Source organism: Orbicella faveolata, unplaced genomic scaffold (genome assembly GCF_042242905.1).
Source record: "Orbicella faveolata isolate gen_17 unplaced genomic scaffold, um_ofav_v1 contig_1, whole genome shotgun sequence".
In the NCBI taxonomy this organism is placed as follows: Eukaryota; Metazoa; Cnidaria; class Anthozoa; order Scleractinia; family Merulinidae; genus Orbicella; species Orbicella faveolata.
In genome coordinates this window covers 879,750-890,000 of record NW_028301536.1, presented here as the reverse complement: position 1 = coordinate 890,000, position 10,251 = coordinate 879,750, and the positions used below count along the sequence as shown (strand labels likewise).

At 37.2% G+C, this 10,251-nt stretch overlaps 1 protein-coding gene across 1 annotated transcript in view; it reads left to right on the top strand.

Moving 5' to 3' along the window:
• Positions 1–9,875, top strand: part of LOC110051095 (DNA-directed primase/polymerase protein-like) — an 11,192-nt gene extending 1,317 nt beyond the window's left edge. The window contains exons 3-18 of the mRNA XM_089283567.1: positions 16–94; positions 229–320; positions 835–881; positions 991–1,082; positions 1,956–2,029; positions 2,190–2,263; positions 3,416–3,622; positions 3,915–3,986; positions 4,127–4,221; positions 4,783–4,865; positions 5,274–5,368; positions 6,452–6,580; positions 6,701–6,779; positions 7,599–7,681; positions 8,505–8,548; positions 8,748–9,875. Coding sequence (XP_089139693.1) covers positions 16–94; positions 229–320; positions 835–881; positions 991–1,082; positions 1,956–2,029; positions 2,190–2,263; positions 3,416–3,622; positions 3,915–3,986; positions 4,127–4,221; positions 4,783–4,865; positions 5,274–5,368; positions 6,452–6,580; positions 6,701–6,779; positions 7,599–7,681; positions 8,505–8,548; positions 8,748–9,389 — 1,987 coding nt within the window. The 3' untranslated portion in view covers positions 9,390–9,875. The remainder of the gene's footprint in view (positions 1–15; positions 95–228; positions 321–834; positions 882–990; positions 1,083–1,955; positions 2,030–2,189; positions 2,264–3,415; positions 3,623–3,914; positions 3,987–4,126; positions 4,222–4,782; positions 4,866–5,273; positions 5,369–6,451; positions 6,581–6,700; positions 6,780–7,598; positions 7,682–8,504; positions 8,549–8,747) is intronic.
• The last annotated feature ends 376 nt before the right edge of the window (positions 9,876–10,251 follow it).

The window sequence follows — 10,251 nt, the reverse complement described above, 5'->3', positions numbered from 1 at the left end:
CTCTCAATCAATCAGGATAGATGACCCTGTACCTATATTTGAAACCTTCCCTCGTCAACAAATGGCCTTTGATTATCTTAAGACTTGTCAGCAAGTAAGTGAGATGAGCCTTCTGATTTTTAACCATGAGAGGTACAGTAGGTTCATTTGGTGTTTGAGATAATTTACACTTCCAGGGTTAAAGACCAAGGTGAAGTATTTTAATAAAGTTTTTATAATTTTTGGCAGGATGTTCATGTCTTTGCTAGAGAAAAGGATTGTGATGGAAAACGTTTCTACATTGTTGCCACTTTACCCCAGTTTTGGTTTAACTACACAAGGTATGGTTTACTAGAGAGTGAATCCTGTGCTGTATTCACTATAACTGAACAAAACATGAGGGCATCACAAATTACATACCTAAAAAAGGGACTTTAGTTAAAAATCAGTTAAACTCATCAACAATAGATGAGCTTGGGGAAGGTGCCTGGAAAGATAGTGGAGCCTTGAGCACAAGAGCCAAGCGCGTAGGGTAACCATGACAACCCTGTGCACAAGAGCCGAGTTGTAGGGCAACCATGACAACCCTGTGAGCGGCAACCACCAGGCACTGTCACACTGCAAAAACAGTGGAACCATGATACTTACCTCATAATTTATCACTACTTGGATAATAAACCAAGTGCAAATTCTAGAGTAAAGCACAACAGTTAGAACAGTTAGATGTGTGTCTTGTTGAAGGGCAATTAGTTTTATTGTCTGCACTCTTTCAAGCCATATGTTTAGATAAATTTAGTTACTTTGAACCACATGCTTTAAATAGACCTAACCTGATAGAGGAATTTTAATTGACAGGAAGTGTTCTCCTGAAAACAGAAATTACTATGAAGTTATACCTGAAGGTACTTTTCCATTTTTTCTTTCTTTTTGTATCTTTAAGCATTTAGTGCTACACTGTATTTTTAGGTTCTGTTACATGTGTGATTTGACGACATAATTTGTACGTTCCAGGGGCTGCCTGTAGGCTGTACTTTGACTTGGAGTTCAAAAGTGACCTTAATCCAGGGAAGGATGGAGCCAAAATGGTTGAAACTTTTATAAAGGTAACATTTATATCAAGGATGAGGTACTCTTGATGTAGGCTGTGGATATAGGTGCTTGCTCCTTCGGAGAGTATGTTATGAGCTGTATTGGTCCAAAAAATGAGTGTAGGTACACTCTGGATTATGCTACATTATATTTTGTTCTGAAATTGAGTATGGGTTTTAAGAAAAAAAAATTGTTACAGTGGACAATGAATTTAGCTAAACCTTGCTAGTTCTGAAGCGTGACATTTAAAGTGAAAGGAAGAAATATTTCAAATAAGCTTAAAAATTCTAACTGGCAGGAGGCAGACCAGTTGGCTATTTACAAGCATGACTGAGGAGTTGAACCAGGCTCTGCTGAGAAACAACTCCAGCTTAGTGTTCAGTGCAGGACTTGAACTCCTCACCTCCGGATTTCAATTCCGGTGCCCTAACCACTCAGCCATGCTGCCTCCTCAAAGAAAACCACAGTCGGAGCATAATATGTAAACATCTTGAGTTCTCTTTTAACTTGAATGTCTTTTTATCTACAAATGAATACAGTGTAAGAGAGTATTAATATTCAGTTTGGTAGAGTACTGTAAACCACCGTAGGTAATCAGTCAATTGGGTCTGAAAATAGATATCAGAAAATAATGTATCTTGACCTGGTCACAATTAGGAGAGCTGGTTAGCACTCCCCTACTAAAATTGGTATCCTAGGAATGTCTCACTGGACTTAACAAGCAAAGGTGGTGACTTATAATTTTAGTTACACCTACATGCACTGGTAGTTATATGCTAGTTTTGATGTTTTCAAAATCTTGGTCACACTGTATCTTTACATGCACATGACCATAGTGTTATAATGACACCTAAACCACTTAAAATTGTGTCATTTTCTTTTTGCAGTATGTTTGTCACCATCTGCAGGATATGTATGACTTAACCTGCGGCAGAAAGTTTATTATAGATTTGGATTCAAGGTTAGTTACACATGTGTATAAACGTTTGTTAAACTATCTTCTGAACTTCAACATCCTTGACCAATACATCCTAAGTGATTTGAGTCCTCTAACTTTGTAGTGCAGGGCCTTAAAACTAGAATCTTCCTGGGTTTCTAACAATTTGTTATTGTGGTTTTAGCACACCTACCAAGTTTTCAAGACATCTTATCTTCCACTTGCCTGGTGCTGTTTTTAAGGATAATATCCATGCTGGTGAGATAGACATGTCATTACTAGGGGTATAGAATGGTAAAATCCGAGACTTGCCGAGACAATGAGACCCTCATTAAAGATCAAAGACTGAGATTTTTCAAGTCCGAAAAAAAAAAAAATTGGGGATGAAAAAAAGGAGTCACAGAGAAAAAAAGGTGATGTCCCTTCTAGGCCACCGCGAGGTTGAGTCGCGAGATTTTGAGACTTGGTGAAAATTTTCCGAGACCCATCAGTTTTCAAGGACCATCTATACCCCTACTACTTGATTCTGGTGCTGTTGGTAAACAATGTTGTACCAGTATGTCTGCACATGTTGCTAATACTTATGCACTAATTGGCGCAGCCTTGAGGCTCTCATCAAGGTGGTGCAATTGCTCAGACTTTATGTGCAGTGTAGCCCCTAAAGGTGTTAAAAGTAAACAATCAGTGTTTTTTTTGGATGCATGCATAAAAATTGCTTAATTTCATACTGCCAATGAACAAGAATCTAGCCATGATTGAAAAAGTAGGTGTCTTTTACTTTGAATGTGGCCGGGAAGGTGACATCTTCTTAGGGGAATGTGGGTCAAATTTAAGCATGGGAGGTTATTTTCTGGGATCATCCGTACTAAAGGCATCAGCAGTTGGGTGTCAATTGATACACTTGATTGATACCCTCGATCAACATCTTGATCGGTACTTGATCGACATCCTGATCAATACACAGTCGACACTTGATCGACACTTGATCAACAGTTCGTTGATAGTCGGCCGAGTAATGACTGAGTCACATGCATCGATTGAAAATTAGGCGACTGTCAACCGGCTGTCGACCAAGATGTCAATGGAGTGTCGATTGAGTGTCCTACATGTAGGTGTCGATGGAGTGTTGATTGATGGTTGACCGAAGGTTGACTGAGGGTATTCATCAAAGGTTCCATCGACACTTGACTGTGGATGCCTTTGGTACACATGTTCCTTTTTAGATTTTTTTTTCAAATTATCCTCATTCAAGCAATTCATAAATTAGTTTTCTTTGAAAAGTACACACAATTTACAGAAGGGGAGGGTGTCCATCAGGTCAATAACCCTGGTGATAAACAGGTCTTTTTTGTTGTGCTAAAACCAATGTTCATATTGAAATATTTCTTAAAATGCTGTTTCATCTCTCAGGAAACTTTGTGCGACACATTTGCGCATTATTAGAAAGGAGGCTTGGCCTTGGATCTGGGATGCCAAACAACAAGGACATGTCAACGCATGTGGACTGTGATACTGATCATCCACATTCAACATCCAAGGATGAGCTGTCGATGGAAAATGTACTTGCTGATGTTGGTGAAAGCACAGGAGAGAAAGAAGATGAAAGCTGTGCTTCAGGTATAAATAGTCTAACTAAGTCAAGATTGAGTTTGTATTACTTCTTATTGGATGACAAAGTGACAAGGTTTTTAAGCAAATCACTTAAAGCATACATGTAGTAATGGAAAACTAAAGCAGATGTGATTTACTTTCAACACTCAAATGAAAATCACTCTTCATACATCATAACCCTCATTGTGCCTAAGTGGCACATAAGGCTGATATCACTCTACCACAATAGAAACAAGTGCAGAGTAAGACTTACAGAGAAAGATGTTTCCTGAAGACATTTTACATGTAATTTTTCTAGTTGGCCTCCAAGAATTGCAAGAACTTATCATCAAGGATGGAAAAGACGGTTTTGGGACATTCTGTGACCAAGGTATGTTACACTTGCAAGTAAGCGATTGTATGTACATACTGAACATGTAGAACGTCGTGATGGAAAGTGGTAGAAAATGGTGGCATCTGTTGTTTTCAACTGTGATTATCACAGTGACTAATTTAGTTTTTAACTTACAGGAGTTTATACCAAGAATCGAAACTTTAGAATTTTCAAATCAACAAAGATTGGGAGAAATTCCCATCTTCTAGTATCCAGCCAGAACACCTTTAAGGTAAATGTGTGCAAGTACAAGAACAGTTGTATTGTTAAATAAATTACCTGTTTCTACATGTGTACAGTCTGTAATGCAAGCTAGCACTTTGGATACTTAGAGGTCTGCACTCATTGCGTGCCTATAATGTAACAGTAAGTGCCTATCATCTATAGTTCAAGCATTTTCAAGCCAATAAAAAGGGTCAACCTATCAATAATTCCAAGAGAGAGAACCATAGGCAGGACTACAATGCCTATGAATAAATGACTTAGGCAACTTTTTGAGTGGACTGAAGTGATTTAAATTGTACAGAAATGGCTGTTTATGGAATTGCTTACTCTACTGTTAGTTTTACTAAATGGTTATTGAAACTTAGTTAGCCATTGTGGTTGGTGATAAATGTGAGACTGAATCCTCCCTCAAAAAAATGTCAAAAGATCTAAAGTTACATGTATTTGAATTGAATGCATTAAATTGTTGGTTTTAAAAGTTACTTCTCTGCCTCACTGCAATAAAAATTGGAAACTGATTCATAACTTTTTCTAAATGGTCTGAGTGTATAATTTACTGTTGTTTCAGCCAAGTTTCAAGGATAGAAAAGGAAGTTTTTCAAAAGATCCTGACTACTTGTTATTCCTAGATTCACTGGTTTCCAATGTTAGGTAAGGACATATCGGAGCTTTTAATTGAGCAATTTATTGTCGATCTATGTGGCGGTAAATTACCACATCTTTTTGTCTTCACCTTTTGATGTACCAGATAAACATTAAGGGTGCTGTCAATACCAAGTTTCTAGTCTTGTACCATGAGTCAGTGTTGCCCAAAAGGAACATTCTGTGATGCTTGTACCTAAACTACAGTACCAGCTTTATGATTAACAATACCAGAAGTTAAGTGGAAATAATGAGGGACATTGCTTAATTGTTTTAAACACTTCAGTTGCCATGAATTCTACTGTAGATACTGTTACATTGTATATATTTGGCATGCAATATTTGTACAGGATAATAGACACAATTCTAGTTTAAATAAGCTTGTTAAGAAACTTAACACCTTTCTAATGCAAACAGCATGCAAGTTGGAGGAAAGGATGTGAAAGTGTTAACCTGTGACAGCTGTGTGAAATCGTCCAAGAGACCCTGCCACAAGGAATCACAGTGTTCAGGTATATTTTTTAGGTAGATGTATATTACTGGAACTTAGAATCGGCCAAATATTTTGCTGACTTATGATTGGCTGAATTATGTTATGCGAGTGACGCATCCCAGACTGAGGAAGATCTGGTGTTTTTTTAAATACTTACATTTTGTTAAATTGCTAAATTGTGAAGTAGAGAAACATTAATTTGACATTTTACAGCATCAAAAAGGGTCTCCCCAAAATGCAGAAAATATACATAATGGCCGCCGTAATGATCCTGTTGTGGTGCAGTTTCTCTCCGTTAGACCGAATACGATTTTGATCTTTTTGACTGGAACTTCATTATTTTGAAGTGGCTCCATAAAGTATTCACTTACAGTGTTGCGCGCTAGTTTTACATATTTTGAAAGCTGGTTTTCGCGTTCGCTCCTCTTCCTAGGTCATTCAAACCTATCAAACGTAATAAGCAATGATCAAATAGTGTTTTGCAGTCATCTCTGGTCAGTAAAATAATGCCTTTTGATCTTGAATTAAAGCTACCCATGTAAACAGATGACTTTTTCACTTCATGAAGCGATTTTCTAGAAGTTTTTTCGCTGAAATCTTCCAAAATTTTCACAGTACAATCGAATGCGGTCGGATGAGAATTTTTAACTGTGCGAAAATAGTTGGGGTTGAACCAGCTGTTTCTTAGATGTTTGTTTGTTTTTGTTTTTTTTTGCCAATTTATGTCTTTTCCCTTCGCGTAAGAACTTTGCAGACAAATTTTCTTGATAAATGACCTCGACGTAAAGTCAAACGGTTGTAACCACTCCGCCAAATGTTGTGCGTTTTCACCGAAGGAAACGCGGGAATATTCACTGTTACCTTTGCCTTGTGGGGAATGGGGTCATCCTGACGTCACAACATATAGGAAACCCTGACGTTTTCTATTGAGCGTGCGCAGATCACTAAAGCTCTCGCCTGAGCGCGCGTGTCATCGTAACACTGTAGGGAGCCACCTTCAGTCTCTTCAGTAATTATAACGTTTCTCTTTGTTTTTTGTTTGACAAGACGACTGCGTAATGTTCTTACTCTTGGCTGAAAGTAAGGATTTTTTTGTTTTCAGCGAGTCCTCCGTCTTCCCAGAGTGGTTATGAACACTCTCCATATCCTGAGATTGACAATTTTATATCACAAGTCATTAACAAGGGTGGAATGCAGGGTGAGGTCAGAAGATGGGTCTTCTTTCCACAAGGTATTTACTAGCTTAGTCAGCTAACGATACAGACACTCCCGTGAAAAGACATTAGGCTTAACTTGATTTTAATTTTGTATATCATTTCATTGAGAGAAATTTAAATAATTCCTTGTACAGGGAAATTGCTGACTTACGACATTCTCAAGAACCGCTGGTGTGAGAACATTGGGAGACCACACAAGAGCAACCATATAATGTACGAACACTCACGAGTTTGTTACTTTGTTCTAAGATTTGTTGCTTTATTCTTGTGATTTGGTGAAGCTCATTCTGCACAACTTTGACTTATGATTACATAAAACGCGAAATAGTCACGCAGTCATAACTATCACGCAAAGAGATCCGGATCGAATAATCTAATTTTTTTGAATAGTCATCTACTTGTCGTTCAAAACTTTATTTAACCCTCTTCACAGACACTTCGAAAACGCAAAGAAGCGGCTGTCATTTTGTCAACAACCGCAAACTTCTACGCTACTCACTATCTACTGAACAATTAGATTATGAGCTCGAGATTTCTATCGCGCAGCCCGAATCAACTATCACGCATAGAAATCGAGAGCGATCAATCTAATTGTTTTAGTATAAATCTACTAGGCGTTCAAAACTTTATCTAAATTTTCTTTACAGACACCTCGAAAAAGCAAAGAAGCGGACGTCAATTGGTTAACAAGCGTACACTGTTATGCTGCTCACTATCTACAACAGAATAGATACTGAGTAGCGTAGCCAATAAGAGAACGACGTTCGTGATAGAACGCTAGTTGATTTCTACTAAAACAGAATAGATAGTGAGTAGCGTGGCCAATCAGAGAACGGCATTCATGAGAAAATGCTAGTAGATTTATGCTAAATTACGATAGAGACACCTTGGTAAAGGTGTAATGTTCAAGGACTATTGTAATGATGTGCGTTCAACCACCTATATTACAAACAAATTTTTTTTTGTACGATAACCATTGTTGAAACGATTTAAAGCATCCCTAAGTTGAAGGATTTTTATTTGTCTTTTCAGGATGGTGGCAGATTTGAGGCTTGGTGTATACTACCAGAAGTGTCATGACCCTGATTGTAAAAACATTGACTATCGCTCTCCTGGTGGGTTAACAAGAACCCAGCAGATTATATAGTCAAAATAAATGAAAAAGAAATTATTTATGGCGACTCCTCAACCTGGATTAAACTGTAACTTGGAATCTTAGTTTTAGAGCAAGAGGAGAAACGACAACAAACGAAACATTTTTTTATTTATTTATATATTTATCTATTTATTTATAAAATAATTAACTCAAATTCAATTACACAGATGATCAAAATAAAATAAAGTAAAGAATTAAATATATCTAAAAATATAAAAAGGAGATATCTTAGTAATTACATGTAGGCCAGTTTATACAGAATTCTAGATTCCTTATTTTAAATAAACTGCCTGAGATAAGATAGAAAATACATAGAATACTAATATTGACAAATCGCAACAACAATACGTGATCAGAAAACTATAAAAATTTATCCTTATTTAAGTTGAATTTACTAATATAAAACTGATACACTTTCGTACTAAACGATGATAATTGATCAATTGTTCTGATGGCTACAAGCAGGCCGTTCCATAAATCCACAATACGATTTCATGGAATAAAAGCCCGTTGAAGCGCTTTTTTAACTCTACTCCAAGTGATCTTGCACCAACATTGCTTAAACCGGGTGCTAACCATGTTCCAACTTACACCAACCCTTCTTCAACCTTGGACCAACCATGCGCCAACCTTGTACCAAACCCCCGTTGCACAATTTGTCAATTACTGTGTCGTCGTTGTTCTAATAGTGGAGAATTGAAACATAGTTTAATATGTCATCCATTGCAACTTACTCCAGTCAGCTCCAATACAAACATTTTATCTTTATTTCATTTTTTCAGATAAGCCCATTCCGGAAAATATTAATCCATTGTCAAGTCCTCAGGTAATTTAACTAAAGTGAAAGTTATTCAAGCCGATGACGTATTCCCTTCCCTGAAAAAAGAACAGAATCTTAGATGTTAATTGCGTTCCTTCATCTCATACATGTATTAAATGGGTTTTCTAGAACTTACTTTGAGTTGCTCCATGTACTCATGTCGAAAATGAACATAACACTACGTCAATCCTGATTTTTTTTCCAGTTTGCGTCAGATGATTGTGATGATGAAGAACTTTGCAATTTTGCGGCTGAGTTTGAGGATCGGGAGGGTAATCACAGGAGCAGTGATTCATTTAACTCTGAAATGCAAGAGATTTTACATACGAATGGAGAATATACTTCAACAGGAAACAGAGAAACTACACAGTGTGACTTTGATTGGGATGATGAATGGAACAACGAACCATTCCTTGATGTTCATGTTCCACATGTCAGTGATGCTAGTGAAGGTGCAGGTACACCTACCAAGAGTCTCCTGAAACAGGACAATAGGACGCATGTAGAAGTTCGGCGGGAAAATAAAGAAGGTACCAGAGAAAGTGTGGAACCATTAGAAAATGGCAACAGAGAACCTACGTGGAATGGGGAAGAAAGAACTGCCACAACGAGCTTATGTAATCAAGTTATTTGCAACTTGGTAAGTCATCCCAGAGGGAAGGATGAATTAAAACCTTGCGAGCGCTGCGGGTTACTTTCACTTGAAAAATGCTGCAGCTGTGCGGAGAACAACGAGCTGGTGGGCGCATTAGATGAAGACGTCTGCGACTGGTTGGAAGAGGATTCAATTAGTGATCTAGAGTTGTCCTTTGCTGCCGAGGAAGTTGAAAGCACAACTTACCAATAAGCCTTTAACTGTAGATAAACTTTTGTTTAACCCTTTGTGTTTTAATCAGAAAAGGCGCTTGTTAAAAAATGAATTCGGTCAATGTTGCCTTTTTCGTGCGTTTTATTTTCGACAATAAAGAGTTTTTCCATCTGCCACCCCACTTTCATTACGGAACTCCAAGTTGCAGCAGTAAATGCCGGATAAATACCATTGTACAAAAGAGTAGTTTTTTTAGCATATAAATAAAATGACAAGTTATTTTAAGTCACATCGAAGCTGGCAGTTTATTTTCAATTTACTTAATTTTAGGTGTTTTACTGGTCCAGTTTACAGTACTTTTTAAAAATAACTCGGTAAAGAATTGACGGTAAGGCACTGAAACAATCATTTCCGAGAATTTTCAAACCTGATTGTGCACATGTCAAAATATGTCAGAGAACGAAACGAGGTTTTTGTCACTCATTTTAGATAAAAGTTTTAAATAAATATATTTTATGAACTACACTCCTTCGGTTGCATTTTTGTAGTCTTTTGTAAATTATATTCACAAGATATGTGGTTTTCTGACCGAGATTGGGTAAATCTTTTGTACGCTTTTAGTAGAAGCATCAAAGGTTTATGTTGTTTTATTATTAATACACACAACCTTCCACACAAAAAAAGGTTCTTGTAGTTTAACTTAAGTTATTTGTGTAGGAAACAATACGGTTGAAGTAAACAGCCAAGTAAATTTCGTTGTTAAGCGAATTGATGTCTTTACTATTGTAAATATTCTTCTGCAAAGCAGTCAGGGCGAGCCTATTTCAGAATCCAGTCTGGTTTTTAGACTGTCTCTCTCTAGTTATTGTTATATTTCCCATCCTTTGTTTCGGGAACATCC